Consider the following 21,005-nt stretch of genomic DNA (forward strand, 5'->3'; position numbering starts at 1 on the left):
ACCTTGACATGGCGACATGGCAGGCCAACACATAATGGTGATAGCAAAGCTTTAAAATAAAAAAGGTTGTACTTTAAGAAGAAAAATCTTAAAATTTATTATCACTACTTAATTGCTAATGTATTCAGTAGCCAAAGCTTTCTCATCTGTCAGTAAAAACTAAAGGTTAACAAGTTGAATGTATTTAATTTGTTCTTACCGCACAGCCTATTTATGGGTACCACCAACATGAACAGCGAAACCAAGTTCTTAATGATGTCAATCCACAAACAGTCAAGTCCCCATGTTTAAATGAAATCTATGTATTCTTTTTATTAAGAATTGGGTAAGCTGACATAATGAAAACACATAACTGAAAACAAATTTACACTGACTGTATGACTACTGTCCTAAGCCATTACAATATTTCACCGACAGTAACTGGTAGGAGTAATTTGGAAAATAACTTAATCCAGCAGAACAAAAAAAACATCGTCAGTAGTACTGAATATATCTCTCTCATATATATATATATATATCTCTATATATATCTATATATAGGTTTGCACAATCAGGGAGCAAGGCACATAATGAAATGAGAGCGTACATTTAAGCAGAAGAAAATAGCAACAAAGCTGAAAGAAAAATTGTAACTTCACCTTTACCGAGCTGTGCATAATCATAATGGTTTGAATAATGTCCTCTTATCAGGTACTTTATAATGCAGTTCTTTTTGCCGCCTTTTTCATGCTTTAAAAAACTATATTCCTACACTGTATCTATTTATTTATAACAAAGCTCCCACAGCCTGGATGTCAGTGTAAGCCTTGACTCCATTTTTTAAAGAAATGGGAAAACGAGCAATCCCAGTTAAATATAATGTGCAATTTTCCTTTGAAACAGTAAACAATGATTTTTACAATATTTAGCACAAGCTAATGATACCGTAATTGTACATTTCTATAAAAGGAGTTCACTAGTGGCTAATGATAAAATTAAGCAAAATCATTTGAAACATTCCAGTTAATGCTTATTTTCGAGGAGGGATTATTTACAAGTAGAGAAAAAATATATAGGAAGTAGGAATCATGAAAAGTGGCAGTTTTTGGTATTACGTTACAATAAATCTAACAAACAATGGACAGTTCCCAAAATGCAAAGACTTTAAGTGCTGCATGTTCTGCCTAAGAAGAGGTTGAGGCTTCAACAATGATGAGCTTGGTATTAATAGCCATCCGTGATCAATGTGGTCACTTCTGAACTTAGCTACCTTTTAATACGCAGTACTTGCCATCACCCTGACTCGACTTACTTCTCTAAATGTCTTTGGTAGAAAGTGGCCACTCTTCAGCTAGATGAAGCCATCTCTTATGAGACAGACATTTTTTCTATTTCTGCACAAACTACAAATACTCATCTTCCTTCTCTTTCATTAGCACCTCAAAGTTTGCTTGTTGGATTTTTTTTTTTTTAAATGCTATTCCTCCAAAAGAGTTCAAGGCACTGGGGATTATAGCAGATAGTGTCTTCTCTTCAACAAACAAAGAGCAAATGAATTGGAGATGTTTTCCCTTATGTGTTTCTCAAGTATATTCTTTTTATTTAGCAAATTTACTCTACAGCTATATTTCAGGTTTCTTTTACATACAGACCTTCTGAGGGCACAGTAAGAACAGAGCACTTGTTTAGTTGGAGAGACAGCCTGGTAAAGGTATAGAGATGTTCTTCTACTGAATGTTTAAAGGAAAATAAATCTTAAAAAATTGTGGGATATTGTATTGCATTTCTCTGTACATCAAATCTCAACTTGTGAGTGATCACATATTCCTACAGGGTTCGGGATAACCCACTTTATATAAATAAGTGATGTCAATAAAACAAGACTCGAAGTGCCAAAAGATACTTGCAACCTGAAAGGGAGTTTTAGGACTAGACATCCTCTCATCAAGTGTGTAAGTCCAAATTATTATACCTACTTTACTTAAAGCAAGTAATTACCCCTGTAATCATACAGGGCCATAGAGGTTTAATTGGTCTAAACTTGAATAAAATGTGAGACATTCTATCAGTTATAATTTATTAGCTCTGAAGGTATATGAAAAAGCTTGTTAACATAAAACTAGGGAAAAAAGGTAACAAAGGGTTCTGTTGGTGGCTTGATAGTCAAATAAAACCAATCCATACCATTACCTGACACTTTTTTTCCAGGCTATTTTATAACCTTACCTCCCTGACACAAGGTGATAAGCAGCTGTATTCCCCCACAACAGCAGCTTCTCAAACTCTAACTGGATGCACAGCTCCTATTAAATCTTGATCTCAGAGTTGTCACTCCACTGGAATTACTTATTCACGATCTCTCAATTTTGTTTAAACTTTGTTGATAAACTCGGCATTGTTTTTAGTGGCAAGTAAACTTACACAGAGGACTTCCAGGAAAGTTCACAGCCCTTAGCAGAGTATGCCATTGGTGGGCGGGAGCACCTTGATTTTAGAGGACTGTAAAACACCATCACATCTACATTACTTTGAAATTTTCTCATGAAAATCATTTTCTTGTAATTTTGAAACGTCATCTTTCTCATCTTAAAAAGTCCCCAAAATTAAAAACAAATTTACAGTTAAATGAGTACCTATGAAAACCTTAAGAATACTTAAGAAAAAATTACAGCAGCTGAAGAAATAATGTATTTGAGTAGTAAAAGCCCAGCTGAATAAAACTGCAATACAGAATAGTCTAGCATTTGTATTATTACCTAGAACCTAGTGTAAGTTGTTTTATCAACAGAATAGGCTCTGCTGCCTTTCCAAGTTGGTGCCAAAACTTTAAGCCCAGGGTGGTCTAATTCTGAAATTATCTGTGGTAGAAGTTAAGGGGATCACTAATTAACTGAGTCACTGGCTGAAATAGGCACCTGTTTGCACTGCCCTCAGCAGCACGATGAGCTCATCCATGCTGTTCATTTTTCAGCACAGCCAAGTCTCAGCTGTCCAGATTTTCTTCTCTGACCAGATGCAGCTATGTGGGGTTGGAAGAGCTGCTGAGCAGAAGGCAGTGGAAGAAGGCACAGTATTAGTGTCCTTTGGCAGCAGGTGTTCTCCACGAACACACCAGAGAAAAGTTACAAGAACAGAGTAGTGTCAAAAAACCAAACCAAAACAAAAAAGCCCACAGAACTACATCCCAACAAAAATCCAAATTTAAAAACACTCCACTAGGGAGTAAAACATTAGAAGTATAAAATAAAATTTTTTTTTTTTTTTTTTTTTTTTTTATTCAGCGTTTCACAAAAAACAAATGGGAAAGTTGATTAATAGCCTTCTCTGTCTTTGGAGATAGGTAAAAGAAAACAGCCTATTGTAGACTAGCCATTGGATTGGGGTAAGAATCACAGAGTTCTTCCTCTGGCCCTGCTCTCTTCTCCGTGCCATGAGCATTCTAAAGGATGGCTGCTCTTTCAGGAAAGTGATATGCTGGAAGCTTCAGTTCAAGATGACTATCAGGCAAGAAGGCCTAAGGAATCCTACAATGACTAAACAGCAGCTGTACCTTAGGGCTCAAATCATGGGTGAAGGAAGACTGAGGGCACATTATTGTCCCCCTCCCCCCCAAGCAAAGCTGAAGTCCACCTATATACACATATACGTATACGTATACATATATATAAAGGCCACCATCACAACAAAAACCCTAGTGATGAATATGCCACTGGATTCATATTAATAACTTTACCCCACAAATAAGGGTGATCCTTAGAATATAAAGCTGCAGGCAGAACACAATGGGAAATTCCTTCTCTCGTGAGTTACAGTGGAGCGTGGCAATCTGTATTCAACCATTACCCAAACTGCTGTGCATGTTAAATTAATTAACGCAGATGTGTTAAAGGTCGCTTTAAAAGCCTAAGGATATCAAGCACACAGAACTTTGAGAACAAATGAAAAAGTCCAAAGTACCTTTTAAAGAAGCAGGGCTTTAAAAAATGCACAAAGGTACACATTGCTCTGTAAGCACATGAATATGCAGACCGATACCCTGGGGCCGTGGCAATGGTGAGGTGCCACTTCACATCCTCTATGGTGCCATACTTTTCTGGAGGTGGCTTTATAGGAATATCTTGTGTATACAGTACAACTTTTGCTTATTTTTGAGTTATTTACTATCTCTGCCCCACTGCTATGGCATCACTTTTTCCTTATGGGACAATCCTTATTTTGCACTGGTAATCCATATTCACAACAGGTAGAGACTTTCATTTACAAGATGTGCTCATTTATCACTGCTGGGATGGCTAGTTTTTATTGTGTAAGAGCAGCTCTGAGGTTGCATTTTATTTGTAATGGTCACTTTATCATCATAAACTGATGAGACAGTACATAGTTCACACAGGACAAAAAAAAAATTTTTGCCTAAGTATAATGTGAAGCATACAGGATTGCAGGGTGTGATGAGAGTGATAATTCTGTGTTATACCAAATTGCACATGCATATCATGTATTGTCACTTTGGACTACACTACTCCATCAGAACACCTGGTTAACCTGGACAAATCTCCACAACCAAGCTATGGCAAGCAAGAATCCTAGTGCACTCCAGTAGCTGAGGATGAAATTGTCAAAAAGCTCATTTATATTTTTCCCTCCCTGTAGGACAGTCCCATGCTTAAACGAAGTACAACCTGATTAATGATACCTGCACAGGGGCCAGTTTTGTTCTTTCCTAATCACCCATCCTAGAGCAACACACAAAAAATACGCATTTCAGAAGGTAACTTTGTTTTTTGTAATGATGCACTATTTCGGACATGGGATGTGTATACTTGATATAGCAATTGTCTACAGATACCTACTATCAACGTCTACCTAAAGCACACACTACAACTGGTGGGACGGAGCATTCCAGGGGTACTGTGTCAGACATTCTCTCACAACAAATCAAAGCAAGGATCATGAAGCCAAGCTTGATGAGGCTTCGCAAAGCTTATGAAAAAGATTCCAACGGTACAAAAAGAACTACTCGGGATTATAGTACTAAATTATCCATGTATTGTAGGTGAAGAGCTTACCTGTGACAGAACACATCCTAGATACGGGTGGGATCATGGCAGCAATACTGCAACTAGAATGGTTTGGTTACATCATATATTTACTGCCTATGCACGAGCACGAACAGATATGGTGTCTGTGAAAACTTCCCCATACTGCACTATTTCTCCATCCGTGATGCTGACAGAGTTTCCTGATTTAAAGTGCCCCTTCATGTACAGTCATGAAGTGTCAGTCAAGCAGTTCGAACTTCAGCCAAATGGGGAAAAAACAAACACAAAAGCCCCATTGGTACACCAAACATTCTGTTGTCTTCTCAAATTGAGACACCAGCACATAATACATCTATTCCTTAAGATATAATACACAACGTGCACAGACAGGCTGTGCATGGACACTTATAAAATGCCTTCTAAATAAGTCATTATAAGTTTTTGGTCCAATCCACATGATAGATAATAGAAATCATAAGGGACAGGACACAATCCCCTTCCAGGCCTCTTCCACCCAAGATACACAAACCCATTTTCAGATTAGGAGAGAAAAGGAATAAATAGATTCACTCTCAGCTATATATATACATATACACATACATATATGTATACATATATATACATATACATACACACACTATATGTGTATAGCTATGTGTGTCCACGCAAATGTACACACACATAGAGCTGGATACTACCTGAATAACAACATCATACTAGGAGGCTCTGAACACCAGAATTCATAGGTGATCAGGTGAGCTGATTGTAGAACTGATTACAGACACCATGAAAACAAAGTCCTATGGTAGCTACTACCAGTCTCTCGAGAGCTTGGTATTCTGGTCTCTCTTGGGGGGAGCGGGAGGGGGTCCTCTCCGCAACGTTGCATAGCCCGATATATGACCCCCCCCGTAACCAGCTTTCTGTTGATCAGAAAGCAGTTCAGGGGGGGGCGGGGGCAATGCCATATCATCCATGGTGGCTGTGGGTTCTGCTCTGGACATGCGGGAGGAGGAGAGTGAGCCATGCCGGGTGATGGACTTCCGTTGCAGTGTCCTGTTGAGGTCAGCTAGGAATCCAGGCTGGACACTAAGGCTGGATTTGGGAGAGGTGGGCACTTGTGGCACAACTGTGGCCATTGTTGGCTGCTCAGAGATCTCTGCTTGAGTGAGGCGGGTGCTGTCATTCCGTTTGGGTCGTGTGGGGGGAGGGGCCTTCTTCACGGATGTTTTGGACCATGGCTGGGGTTGAGGATTGACAACTGCCACTTTTGGAGAGGTGTTTCCCGAGAATACTGCCGGAATCTCTATGGGGGGCAGAGGAAGCTCTATTTCAGGTGGAGGAGGTGGAAAGTCAGAATCAGATGGAGGAGAAGGAAATTCTACCACGGAGTCTTTTCCACGTCCACTCAGAACGGATGCTTTTGCTGATACACATCCTTGTTGGAGAACTCCGGGAAGGTTAACTCCAGAAAGATTCAGTTTTCCAGGTTTGGGGGGTGCTGCCGGAGGGGGGCTCTCTTTGCTGGGAGACCCTGACGGTTCTGCTGGCGATGCGAACTTGCTCACTAGACTGTCTACGGAGGGTCTTTTGGGCTCAGGGTGCTCTGCGCAACCGCTGGACTTAATGCTGGAGTTTCGCTGTGGGGTTGGGGGAGGTTTCTTTGCCCCGGGGCTGGACGTCTTACTGGTCTTTTTGCCAGGAGATCCACTTTTGTCGGAGGCGGAGGCTGGAGAAGCTGTGGGTGTGGCTGGCAGTGGTGGCGGGGCTGAGGCCAGCGGTGGCGGTGGTGGCGGTGGCGGTGGTGGTGGTGGTGGTGGTGGTGGTGGAGGAAACACCAGGCTGCTCTCAGGTGGAGGAGGAGGGAAATCCGGAGAAGGGACAGGGATGGAGCTGGGCTGCCACTTAGGTTTTGCTTTTACAGCAGGAGGGGACTGAGGGGCCACATTTGCTGTGGGGGGCTTTAAGGGCTGTGACTCCACGTGAGGAGGGGTTGGGGGGGGCGGAAACTGGCTGGCTATCTGCTTCACTACCGAGGGCACCGAGGGCACCGGAGATAGTGGGGAGGGAGGCGGTTTTACACAGAAGCTCTGCTGCTTGGGTAACGTGGGTGGTGGAGTAGGGCCAGGAGGAGCAGGGGGAGAGGGTGGAATGTGGGAAACAGGAAAAGCTGGCTGCTTTTTTGCGGGGGGAGCCGGAGGAGCAGGTGTAGGTGGCACAGCTTGTGTCATGACAGGTGGCACGGTCTTGGTGCCGGTCGGTGGGGGCACAGTCACAAGGGGTTTGGGGGGTGCCTGGGGAGGGAGGGGTGCAGGGGCAGGAGGGGCAGGTGGTGGTGTGGGAGGAGCCACTTGAGTGGCATGCTGCACGTGATGAATCTTCAGCGGGGGAGGGGGAGGGGGAGGGCTGAACTGTGGGAGGCATGGGGTGCAGGGCACCGGTTTTAGCTGGGCCATAGCTGAGCCCGGGGTGGCGCCCCCCCCCCCCCCCGGCCGCCGCCGAACCACTCCATTGGGGGGCACCAGGATCTGAGGTTTTCCTGACTGTGGGGTGGAAGCCAGAGACTGTATCACTGAGGGTGGTGGAGGCTTGAATAGGGCTCCCGAGTGCTGAGAAGCGTTCTGCAGCCTGGTTATTGTGCTGTACTTGACAAACATCGTGGCTGCTGAGCCTGCAGAAGGTGCAGACTGGCTGGGCAGGGGAGGGGGAGGTGGGGGGGGAGGGGGCGGTGGTGGGGGTGGGGGCGGGGGCGGGGGCGGCAGAGGTGGGGAAGGCTGTGAGGCGGTGTAGGGGGTGACCAGCTTGGGCTGTGGGGATAAAGGGGGCATAAGTGAAGTGTAGGGTCGATTCAGAGACTCCATTCTGGCCTAAAAGGAGTATAAAAGGGGTGGTGGGATGGGAGAGAGAAAACACAACAAACACAACAGTTACAGAGGTAAGCTTTGCGTAAAACTAAACAGCAAGGAATCTGGGACATGCAAGAAAGGACTCAGCAGCGGGACATCACAAAGGCGAAAATCAGACTCCCTGGGCAGCAAGGCACAGCATTTGATCACCCAGCAATACTCTCCAACGGCAAGACTGCCTAACAATCTAGGAAAAAGGTCCTGCTGCAAAAGCTGTTGACGGGTGACGGGCGGCCTGATTTCTGAGCCCTGACTTTCTCACACCTGCCCTGAATGGGCACCCCCGTGGGTGGACCTCCGAGCACAGACCCCACCAGGACTGTGGCAAGTGGAGACGTGATGGGTCGAGTTCACCTTTCAGTCTGTGGATGCATCCACATCAAGCAGATGCCATAACTGGGTTTAGGAGTGCTGGTGGAGGGCCTCCTGAGGAATGAGGATGGCTTTTTGATGCTAGCAAGCGGACACGTGAGAATATGAGAATGTTCAGCAGGCGTGCACAGTCACACAGGAATGAATGAGCTTGACACACACACTCGTGTTCGTGTGAGACATTTGCATCCAACATGCACAGAAGTCCAGCAATGCAGGTAAAGGGGGGGGCATTCTTTACATTTGTGTTACTGGAAAATACATAAAGAAATGCTTCATAAACATTACAGCAAAAGATCATTAAAATACCATCACAGAAAAAGCCAGGAGAAAATGAGAGGAAACCTTTGAAAACTAGAGTAAAGAAGATATATCAAGAAATGGGAATGAGAGTTTGCCAACAACCTGCTGACCAGCCCATCTGGGCATCTCTGGCATTGCCTGAATTACCACATTTGGTCATCCATTTCACGGAGCCAACTCACACAAGAATGTGGTTCAAGTACTTTTGAAAAGAGCAAAAGAAGGACCCTTGGTTTATTAAGTTTGGGTACATCTTTTAGGTTCTTTGAACAAACTGTGAAGATCCAATATAAATCATTGTTTCCAAATTATGAATGACATCTAATTAGTGTCAAAAATGCTTAGGTTAGTAGACTAGAAGGCTGAATTCTAATGCCCATTAGGACACTCACATGTTTCTTTAAAAACTGCACAAAATAAAAGCATTAGTCTGGGAGATTTGGTTACAGGAGTCACCCAGGTTAATGTGTTTCCAAAGAACAGTCCCTGACCTTAACTTGACCCTGTCTTGGCTGCTGCAGGGGTGCAGACCTTAGCTGTGCTGGCCTTCTCAATTGGCACCTGAGGCTGAGGTAACAGAAGAAACACAGGGGTGGGGGGTCAAGACAAACAGACTAGCACCCCTACACAGCAGGGTGCACGCTCCTGAAACTACTAAGGCGAACTATGCTGCTTCATCACACAGCATTTGGACCTTTGTTTTCCTTGGACTTTCATTTCAAATGCACATGGAGAACACCATTAAAAATTTAGTAAGGGAGAAGACTTTTCTTTAGATACCTGAATTGTATAAATCTGCTTTTCTACATATATAAAATTATTAGTACCAGATAGGGCTGTTCCACCCAGATTGATTAAGTGGGGAAAGGTATACCATAATTTCTTAAAAGTATGAACCCCTGATATGGGAGTTAAACAAACTGGCAGTGTTTTGAGAATTTAGGTCATTAGAACCAATTCTCAAATATTTATTTCTAAGACAAAGTGTTCCATCCCCACACTACCACTAATGCCTCTAAGAGCCTACTATAAGAGCCTACTAATGCCTCTTCCTGAGGGCCAGTTTATCAACCACATAAATAAATAACTGGATAAATTAAGGGAAAATATCTGTTTAATTCACACTGGTGAATACACTTGTGTAAAGTGATTCAGACCAAAACAACAACAACAACAAGAAAAATCACAATGATTATTGGGTAAAAACACAACAGTCAGGCCAGCTGTGCCACTGGTCCTTTGGTGATGGTGTGGGCTCCTGCCTGCTCAGAGGGCAAGGACAGCTGGGACGCAACACTGCCCACAGAACTTCACAGGTAGTGTGATATGATGTCTTCTACCTGGGCTAAAGAACCTCTGTACTTCTGAATAGTCTTGCAATAATCATACTCGTCCTTCAGTGTCACTGAAAAAACTACCATACAAAGCTCAGGGATCCAAAATTTTAAGGGGATTCATCTAAATTTAGTCTTCCACATATACTAAAATTTGAGAGAATTCATCAATGTGCAGAGAAATGCCAAAAAAGCGTAAAGGAAAAGACGACAAAGGAGTGAGTCTAAATAAATTAAATTAATAACAAATAATGCACCATAAGCAGCTTCTCTGGAACAAAATTAGGGCACTGGCACTAAATGGCGTTACTCCATCCAAACTGATTAAGGGTGAAAAAGAAGAAATTGTTATTTCTTAAAAATGTGAGCCACTGATAAAGTCGTTAAACTGCTAGTTTGAGATCTTAGGGCATTAGAGTCAGGTGACAGATACTCATTTTTGAGGAGAAGTCAAAGTAAGAATACTGAAATAGGGCCCAGAGAGTCCTAACCAAGGAATAAAAGAGCAACAAACTAAACCCATGAAACGTCAAACAGATTTCTTCCTATCAGTGAACACAAGTGTGTTACCTACCTTGCTGGACTCTTCTAACTGAGTGCCGCGTTTCCAGGCTTCAGAGAAGATGGAGCTCACAATGCTCTGGGAGCGGACATGTCCTGCTGGCTGAGTGTCAGACACTCCACTGTCAGACTGGTTCGAATGGTTTGACTGAGACTCTTTAAAAGAGATTTTCAAAAATAGGATCAAATAAGTCATTGTTGTGACAATGTGAATGTGCACACTTAGCTCTTTTACACAAGACAAGATGCTATGCCACAGTGCAACAAGTTACTTTTACTCAAACTCATTTCATATAAACACTGTCTGGACCTTCCACTAGAAAATTTTTATCTTAGGGCTAGTAGGAAATCTTGATTCTTTTTAAATAGTTCACCATGACAGGCTGACCGTTACAATGAAAGGTTCGTGTAACATTACTGGTATCCTGAAAACTTCTTGTAAGAACTCCTAGCAATTAAGAGAATCAGTAAACTACCAATAGAGGAGTTGAATTTTTTTTCTCCAATCACATCTTCATTACACCAAGACTCAATCTTTGTATACACCCCTGCTTCAGACCATCCTAGAGAGTTCTCACTTACAACTTCAGATCATACATGAAGTCTACTTCCTTTTTTGCCTGCAGTGACTAGTACTTAGGAACTACACCTGTGTGAGAAGTGTTTTCTAGGGATTCAGGTATTGGCACCACAAGGCAGCTAGCCACACTGCAGCCTGGCCTCCTGGTAAGGCAAGAACACCTCTTCGAGGGAGCTGGGTATGGTGGAGGGTACACTGCAATCTGACATCCAGGGAACTGGGGAGATTAAGTCACTGGACCCCAAGTCAGGCAAGATAACCATGCAGAAGGAAGCACCTAGCTCAATGATGGAGATTCAGGTGTTAAAGCAGTCCCATCCAATACTTGGTGAAGGGGGGGTTATTATCAGATTGCTTTATTAATCAAGTCCAGCCAAGGTAGCCAAAGAAGTACACAGATAACAGCCACAAACTCCTATGGATAAAGTCAGGACATATCCTCAAGGCAAAAATATAAGCTATGAGATAAAACCTACTCTGTTTTCTTCTTTCTCCACCATCTAATTGCTGAGTGTTTTTTAAGCTTTTAATTTTAATTCCAGTATATTAACATACAGTGTTAGTTTTAGGTGTCCAGTATAGTGATTCAACAATTCTACCCATTACTGAGTGCTCATCATGGTAAGTGTACTCTGTAATCCCCATCACCTATCTCACCCATCCCCCGCTCCCCCACCCCTCCTCTCTGGTAACCAGTAGGTTTGTTCTCTATAGTTAAGAGTCTGTTTCTTAGTTTGAGTCTCTTTTTTCCTGTTCGTTTGTTTTGTCTCTTAAATTCCACATAAGTGAAATCATATGGTATTTGTCTTTCTCTGGCTTATTTCGCTTAGCCTAATGTTCTCATGCTGCATCCTTGTTCTTCCAAATGGCAAGATTTCATTTTTTATGACCAAATAATATTCCATTATGTGTGCGTGTGTGTGCTTGTGTATACCACATCTTCTTTATCCATTCATCTATCAATGGACTTTTGGGCTGCTTCCACCGTTTGGTTATTGTAAATAATGCTGCCATAAATATAGGGGTGCATATATCCTTTTGAACTAGTGTTTTTGTATTCTTTGGGTAAATATCCAGTAGTGTGATTCCTGGTTCTATTTTTAATTTTTTGAGGAACTTCCATACTGTTTTCCACAGTGGATGCACCAATTTGCATTCCCACCAACAATGCACAAGTGTTCCTTTTTCCTCCATAACTTCACCAACACTTGTTTCTTGTGTAATTGCTGAATGTTTTTTAAAAAGTTGCAACTTCATTAGCGTATGTCCCTATTTAACTGCTATTCAGGACAACAGCCTGTAAGATAAGAGGCTGGAATATGTGAATCCTTGAGCTCTCTTCAGCATGAATGCACATGATTTTGCAATTTATATTTACAAGGCTGCATAATACTTAACACACTGTATAAGAAGGGATGATGCTGGACTAGGAGAAGGCACCACACCATGTCATAAAATGTGTGGAAGAACCTGCATTAATGCTATATAAATTTAAAAAATATATATTATGGCGTCTGTTTTCTCAATCTTTCCCTGAATTTCTTTTTCTAAAATCTTACTTGTGACATATTCTTACCTTGTCTTTCTCAATCCATTGTCTCAAAAGTGTCTTCCCTTTTTAATAAACATTTTTACAAGAGTTTTAGATTTATAGAAGAGTTGCAAAGCTAACAGAGTTCCTGCACACCTAGCACCCAATTTACCTCATTATTAAGTTGCTACATTACCCTGGTACATTTGCCACAATAAAGGAACCAACAAGGATACGTCACTGTTAACTAAACTCCACAAGCTTTTTTTGGACTTCACTTATAGTTAGTTGTCATGTCTCCTATGACAGTTTCTGAGACTTCCTTTGTTTTTGATGACTTTGACAGTTTTGAGGAGTAACAGGTCATGTATTTTAGAGAATGTCTCTCAATTATTATTTTGTCTGATGTTTTTCTCTTGATTAGATTGAGTTATGAAATTTGGGGAAGAAGACCAAGAGAGGCAAAGTGCCAATTTCATCACATTATGTAAAGGGTACATGCTATCAACAGGACATATTACTGAAGACACTGACCTTGACAACTTGGCTGAGCTAATTTTTGTCATGTTTCTGCACTGTACAGTTACTCCCCTTCCCCCACACCTAACCATCCTCTTGGCAAGCAAGTCACTCTGCCAACCCACACTTAAGGGGGGAATTAAGCTCCATCTCCTTGAGGGAAGAGTGTCTGCACAAACCACTTAGAACTCTTCCATCCAGAAGATCTGTCTCTTCCCCATTTATTTATTCAAGAATTTATATCCATATGGACTGATGGCTGTTTATTTTATAATTTGGGTTATGATCTTAGTTATTTTGTTGTTCCAACTGTTACAGCTTTGGTCCCTGGACACTCTCTCAGGTGGCTCCTGTGTCCCTTTGCACAGACTAATCACTGTGTTTTTTGAGCACTTCCTTCATTACAAGCTGCTCCAGGCTCCTCTTATTCTCTGCCACAGCCCTAGAATCAGCCATCTGCCAAAGAGCCCTAGTTCTTTTGTTCTGGAAAATGGAATTAGAAAACCAAGATCTAGGCTCTCTGCATTTTCACTGCCACTGGGGTGTCACCACTCCTAGCCCTCTCTGTGGACAGTACTAGGAAATATATGTATGTATACTAACCAATGTGTATACACATTCTCATTTTGTTTCGTAGAGATGAAATAAAGTCATACAACTTTTTAGTCAAATACTTCTTTTTAAAAAGCCTGTATTTTGGGGCAAGTAGGTGGGTTAAGCGTCTGACACTTGGTTTCGGCTCAGGTCACTATCTCCCAGTTTCGTGAGTTTACTCCCACGAAAGGCTCTGCACTTGGCAGCATGGAGCCTGCTTGGGATTCTTTGTCTCCCTCTCCCTCCCTCCTACTTGCACTGTGTCTGTTTCTCTCAAAATAAATAAACTTAAAATTTTATTTTAAGTACATAAAATAAAAGTCCATGTTTTTATTTTATCCTAAAGTAAAATAGATTCTGAAAAGTAGAATTTTCTTAAAGCATATACACATAGCCTGGTAAAAACACAGTAAAAGATTAATTCATATGTTGTACTAATAAATGATGAGAGGTTTTTTTTTTTTTCAAATACCTCTTAAAGTCATTATTTCTTTCATAATATGTAAGAACAAATAAAAACATTCTGCTTTTAGAGGACATAGTTACTCATATTCATGAAATATTTTGAAGGGAAAGAAGCATTTTTAGGTGTGATCACCACATACTTTAAGGATGTGGGATCTGAAAATAAGTACCTTTTGAGTATCATTGATTTTCTGTGAAAACTTTAGTTAAGTTTGATGACTTAAACAGCCTCCTTAACTGTGATACTGAACTAATTCTAGTTATTTCCACTCTGTTGAAATGTCAGGAACCCTCTGGGGAAGGAGGGCAATTTCATCATGGATTCTCAGTATGGAGACTTTCTCCAAGGAACTTTTCTACCCCTGAGTATGAATCAACAGTTGTTTTTTGGCAGTATGATTTTTTTTTTTTCCCATTTATTTACTTGAGCGTAGGGGGTGGGGCAGAAAGAGGAAGAGAGAGAATCCCAAACAGGCTCCACACTGTCAGCACAGAGCCCGATGTGGGGCTTTAACTACGAAACCATGAAGTCATGGCTTGAGCTGAGATCTATGAGTCACTTAACTCATGGAGCCACCCAGGTGCCCTACTATGACGGAGTTTTAAATAAACTTTACAAATATATAACAACACTCCTGAATTTACAACTCTATACTGCTGTTCCATTTCAAATACATTTGTGATCTAGCCCATGATACTGTCCCCTCTAATCACCAAAAAATTTATTTTATAATTTAGACATTAGGTATAGCTCTGCTTTTAACAACCATGCTGAAATAACCAGGTCTGCCATCAGTTCATAGAGATATCTTCATATTGGCAGTAAATAGTGCTTTCAGTGTTTCAAACTACCTGGGATGCTCGAAGAACTGGATCCTGATTTAATGCTGGAGCTGGATAAGGAAGTCCAATCATAAGCCGACTCTGTCCTCTTCAAGGCTTCTTGATAGTTCATGTAGAGCTGCTTCCCATACTAAACAGAAGGCAGTAAATGGTGACGTGAACTTTACTGGGTATGATACAGGTGGGTGAGGTAAGACAGGGGGATGCATTTCTGTTTACTGATTCATAGTTTGCATTAAAATTAATACCTATAAATACTTCAAAAGTTATTTTATTACCAGTAAATTATAATCTACTCTTATTTTTCATTTTAATAAAGATACCAATAAATTAACACTTCATTCATATTCCTTATCAATATAAAGATTTTTTTTGTTATTCCTAAGGCAACTCTGATTTTATAGCTATAATAAATTTTATTTTACTTAATGGGCAAAAATATTCCTTCATGTATTATGTATAATCTTCTTCAAAATGTCCTTAAAATTTTTTTCAAGAACTTCCTTTTTTTAAAGAGTTTTAGATTCACAACAAAATTGAGAGGAAGGTACAGAAACTTCACATATGCCCCTGCTACTACCCATGCACCATCTCTCTTTTATCAACATTCTCCACCAGAGGGTGCATTTGTTTCCATCAATGAATCTACATTAACACCTTATAATCAAAGTCCATAGTTTACCTTAGGTTCACTCTTGGTGTTGTACATGCTATGGGGTTTGAAGAAATGTATAAAGACATGTATTCACCATTCCAGTATTACAGAGTATGAATATTTTCACTGACCTAAAAATCTGGTGTCTTGCTTATTCATCCCCCTACTCCCACCTTGAAGCAATTTAATTCTCAAAAACTTTCTTTGACTTAGGCTAAACTCTGCTACAGAAGAATCATGTAATGTGTTCTCCAGAGCCAAAATAAATCACTCTGATGCTACACTTTTACCAGCAGTATGATTTCATGGATACCAACTGTTAAATGTCTATCTCCTCACCAAGGAAAGAAGACATTTCAAACATAAAACTCAGAAAACACTGACAAAATCATAAACATGAAACGATTAGAATTGTCATGACAATCAAAACCACATGAAACACCTCATCATATTCTATCATCAAACCAAAAACAAAACAAAACAGAAACAAAAACACCCTACCTTTGCAATGCGAATACCATTAACCCACTGGTGCAGGGTCCTCACATCATCACAACAAAGGTACTTGATATACTGAGATTTCTTCTGGATCTGTGGGTGCTGCAATATTAAAGGCAAAGTCTAATTCAGTCCCCTGGAGAACTAAAGAAAAACTCTATCAAAGCTGAAACATACCCTGACCAGTTATAGGCCATTAGAGTAATGGCCAAAAATAATTTAAACCTCTTATGTGGGCATAAGGCCAAATAAAATGGGCCATAAGTATTTTTACAAAATAAACTACCAAGAAACTTATGTTAAATTTTAGGTCAAGATATATGCAAGGTAAAAAATACCTTCATGTCATGGCTAATTCCCAAATACCTTCTGTATTTCAGAGAAACAGAGGCCATCAAGGTTAACAAATCAATATAACTCTTCATCTTTAAGACTATGAAAGGGAAAATTTTGATTTCACTTTGAACCCATTGGAATCATGAGTTCAGAAGACTCCAAATGAGAGCGTCTTTGGTAAAGCTTCTAGAGCTTCTGTGGGTGAAGTGCAGGACACAGCACCTAAGACAGAAGTGGGTGCTCACACCTGGTGCAGTGGTGCCCCCTTTGTGGACTGAGCACTGCTCTGCACCCCTTCTACCCACAGCATGTACCCTCCAAGGAATGAGCAGCCTTTCAACTGCATCATCAGAATGAGTTTTCACAATCCAATGTACTTTTCAGCTGCAGCTAGGATGGGAGATGACTGACCAGACCAACTACACAATGCAAGTGCTAGAATGGACTGAAGGTATTTTAACTCTACTGGGCCACAACCTGGAAAGAAAAGCCCCTAATCACACTTGGTCTGGATGTAATGGTTGTTAATTTATTACTTCTTTTTTCAGTTATTCTGAAAAAACTTTGAAATGGCTATATTTTACCTGGGGAAATATTTACAATTATGTTCAATTATGAGAGGCTTTAAAGATTCTCTAACCACATTTGTTGTGGGAATCCATGAGATCAATAAAATTCACGGTTGTGGGATCAAGCCCCCACAAAGGACTCTCCGCTAGGGATTCTCTTTCTCCCTTTCCCCCTCCCCCCATGCACATCAGTCTCTCTCTTCCTCTCTCTCTCTCAAAAGAAAAAAAAAGATCCATCTCTCTGGTCTACAGTGTGAGGAATTTAAATCCATTTATTTTATTCTATGCATTGCTTTAGAAATCTCAGCTCCTATAATAAAACATTTAATACCAAAACCAATTTAGTTACTAAAGGCTATAGTCAAAGTTTTAAACAATAAGTCCTCAGCAAAAAGAGGTTAGCAAAACAATACTTAACAGTTTTCTCTCCTAATTCTATAGGTTCCACGGCCTTCTCTTGGCATATATTTCCTCATCCTTATTAAATTACATTATAATAAACCACCATAGCAATCTTGAAAAAGTAAAGGAGGACAGGGAGAGGAGATGTATTTTCCATACAAGAAAGAAGAATTCTATCTCATTCATTCATGTAACAGAAATATTAAGAACTGTTAGCCAAATCTTTAAGTAGGTGTTGGGATATACTGTGAGCAAAACAGAAGAAGTCACAGTCCATGCAGAAGATAAAATGGGATGGGGCGCTTAGGTGGCTCAGTCGGTTAGACGTCCAACTTCAGCTCAGGTCATGATCTCGCAGTTCATGAATTTGAGCCCCACATCGGGCTCGGTGCTTACAGCTCAAGAGCCTGGAACCTGCTTTGGATTCTGTGTCTCCCTCTCTCTCTGCCCTTCCCCCCTCACTCTGTCTCTGTCTCTCAAAAGTGAACATTAACAACAACAAAAAAAAGATAAAATGGGATGACTGAAAAAGAGCTTTTTTCAGTATTGCCAGCTAGCTCTTGAAGAGTAGCTGTTCTCCATCTCCTGCTTCACTCAGGCACTGCCTACAGGACACGGTGTGGACATCTGAACAAAGGTCTACAAGGTGGCACTCAGCCTTTACCACCACCCCCTCTATGGTGATTCACAAACCGTTCTTGACCGATTCCTTCCATTTCCCGAGAGCAGGGCTACCTACCACGCATGGGCATTCAACTGCAGCAGTGGCCCTGCCTGAGCGTTTGTGTTCTACTCATTCTCTACATTAAAGGAGTATTTTTATCAATAAAATATCAGAGAAAATCAAAGAGAAACAATCCTCCATCCTCTCATTTCTCTAACCTGGGAATCCATATAACACCCTGAAGAATACTATGGATATGATTATTTGAGTATCTGCAGATTACCTGCTAGTTTAAAGTTCATTTTTGGACCTCAAAACTTCTCTTTTCTAACTTCCCATGTAATAGAGACAATCCTTCTATAGCCTTCATTACGGTCACCCAGGCTCCGCAATAATACCTCAGGCAGTTGCCTGTTCCACCAAAATATTATTTTCTTAAAACTGGCATTTATTGGGGTGCCCGGGTGGGTCAGCTGATAGAGCATGGGACTCTTGATCAGGAGTCATGGGGCTCTTGAGCCCTATATTGGGTGTAGAGATATAAAGTGGCATTTATTGAGCACTTAGTACATACCAGGCATTATGCTAAATATGTCACATATATTAATTAGTGCATTCCCTCCTCAGGAAAACCTGATGAGTTACATATTACTATCTTCACCAAATGAAGAGAAACTGAGGCTCATTACTCCAAATTGCTCACATATTCATGCTTATTAGTGAAAGAACTAGGATTTGAAACCATGCCATCCATTCCAGGGCCTGTACCTTTAATTATAATGTCATACTTCTGTCTTATTAGTGGTGATATCTTCTTCCAAAAAATGATGCCTCTCTCCTCTTTTTCCCCCATTAACATTCCACCACTGTAAACATCACACAAGAGCTAGGAGCAAGTGTGGAGGAAACATTCTTTGTCAAAAACCAAAAGCTTAACATTTAGATTCTTAAAGATTGCAAAGAAAAAAAATATATAATCAAATTGTTTCCCTAAACAAATTAACAGCTATTTTATCATTTCATCTTTAAAATGATGTGGATTTGGAAAGTTTGCATTCTCTCATAAAGGACAAAATCTGAGGGGTGCCTGGGTGGCTCAGTCCATTAAGCTTCCAGCTTTTGATTTCAGCTCACGTCATGATCTCACAGTTCATGGGTTTGAGACCTGCACTGAGCTCTGTGCTAAGAGCATGGAATTTGCTTGGGATTCTCTCTCTCCCTCTCGCTCTGCCCCTCCCCTGCTGTCTCTCTCTCTCAAAATAAAAATGAATACACTTAAAAAAAAAACAAAGGAAAAATGTGAGAATTAAATAAAACTATTTAAGAATACAGTAGGAAATTCCGGATTACTATTGTACTATCAGATTAATTTTCTGTTTATGCCAAAAATTCGATTGAGATAGGTAATTCTTTTTTTTTTTATGATTATTTATTTCTAAGAGAGACAGAAAGACAGCATGAATGGGGGAGGGTCAGAGAGAGGGAGACACAGAATCTGAAGCAGGCTCCAGGCTGTCAGCAGAGCCCGACACGAGGCTCGAACTCACAAACCACGAGATCATGACCTGAACCAGTTGGATGCTGAACCGACTGAGCCACCCAGGTGCCCCGAGACAGGTAATTCTTAAAACTAAGTAAAAGTAATGCTCTAAAATCACAGTCCAAGTGCCAAAGGAAAACCAATGAATATATACTACCCATTTATTACTTTGGAAACACAAAAAGTCTTGAAAATTAATTCTCTCACTAACATGTAAGAAGTTAAAAAACAAAATACATAACACTCAATCCTACTACTTCCACCTTTATCATATAACAACTTTCTTTTAATAATGGTGTTTGAAGTTCATTTTCATATTCCACCTCTAAATATTAACCATTTTTTCCTTCTTACCTAACATACTAAAATAAATTACTTTGCCTCATTTCTTTAGGAATAAACATTTAGACCTGGGTAAGATGAGCTATATTCCAACAATTACCATGGTATATGTATTTTAGAAATGTAAGTTTCCTTTAAGTAACGTATATACACGCATACACATGTATCCAACATGTACGGAGCTCTTTCAGATAATAGATAACGTATGTCCTATTTATTCCCTCATTGTCATATTTCATGAGCAAACTCTTCCCATCATTTTTATTAATACCTTAAAAAAAAACTAATTGCTGGGGCGCCTGGGTAGCTCAGTTGGTTGAGCGTCCGACTTCAGCTCATGTCATGATCTCACAGCTTGTGAGTTCGAGCCCCGCATCAGGCTCTGTGCTGACAGCTCGGAGCCTGGAGCCTCCTTCAGATTCTGTGTCTCCCCCTCTCTCTGCCCCAACCCACTTGCATTTTGTCTCTGTCTCTCTCAAAAATAAATAAACATTAAAAAACAACAACAACAACAACTAATTACTAAGGGGCGCCTGGGTGGCTCATTCAGTTAAGCATTGTACTTCTGCTCAGGTCATAATCTCATGTTTCATGGGTTTGAGCCCCACATCTGGCTCTGTGCTGACAGCTCGGAGGCTGGAGCCTGCCTTGGATTCTGTCCCTCCCTGCTCATACTCTGTGTCTTTCTCTCTTAAAAATAAATGAACATTAAAAAAATAAAAAAATAAACTAGTTACTAAACAATGTGCTTTATTACTTTCTACAAGTGTGTATTGTATTTCCTGTATCCTGCATTTTACTGGAAGAACTGACTCAGTCATTATAGCCCAAAGGTGATAAGTAGAATCAGACCCTATAAATGTTTACATTTGTGTAGATCCTGTGTGGCAGCATTTTTGGGTTTGTTAGAACTCATATGCCCAAGAATAAAAATACTTACATAGGCAAAATCTAGTACAGACTTTGCAGGAAA

The 21,005-nt window shown here is 40.7% G+C and overlaps 1 protein-coding gene across 6 annotated transcripts in view; it reads right to left on the reverse strand.

Annotated features, from left to right (window-relative positions):
• Window positions 1-281: 281 nt before the first annotated feature.
• The window catches only part of RAPH1 (Ras association (RalGDS/AF-6) and pleckstrin homology domains 1), a 67,676-nt gene continuing 46,952 nt past the window's right edge, over window positions 282-21,005 (reverse strand). For 4 of the 6 annotated variants that reach the window (XM_040475912.1, XM_040475911.1, XM_040475910.1 and 1 more), the window contains 4 exons: window positions 16,183-16,281; window positions 15,036-15,156; window positions 10,508-10,650; window positions 282-7,885 (listed from right to left, as the gene is read on the reverse strand). In XM_040475912.1, the coding sequence (XP_040331846.1) occupies window positions 5,831-7,885; window positions 10,508-10,650; window positions 15,036-15,156; window positions 16,183-16,281 (2,418 nt within the window). In that variant the 3' untranslated portion in view covers window positions 282-5,830. The other 2 variants (XM_040475914.1, XM_040475913.1) reach the window with 2 other exon arrangements.

This window comes from Herpailurus yagouaroundi, unplaced genomic scaffold (assembly GCF_014898765.1).
Source record: "Herpailurus yagouaroundi ecotype Mexico unplaced genomic scaffold, PumYag 140, whole genome shotgun sequence".
Taxonomy (NCBI): domain Eukaryota; kingdom Metazoa; phylum Chordata; class Mammalia; order Carnivora; family Felidae; genus Herpailurus; species Herpailurus yagouaroundi.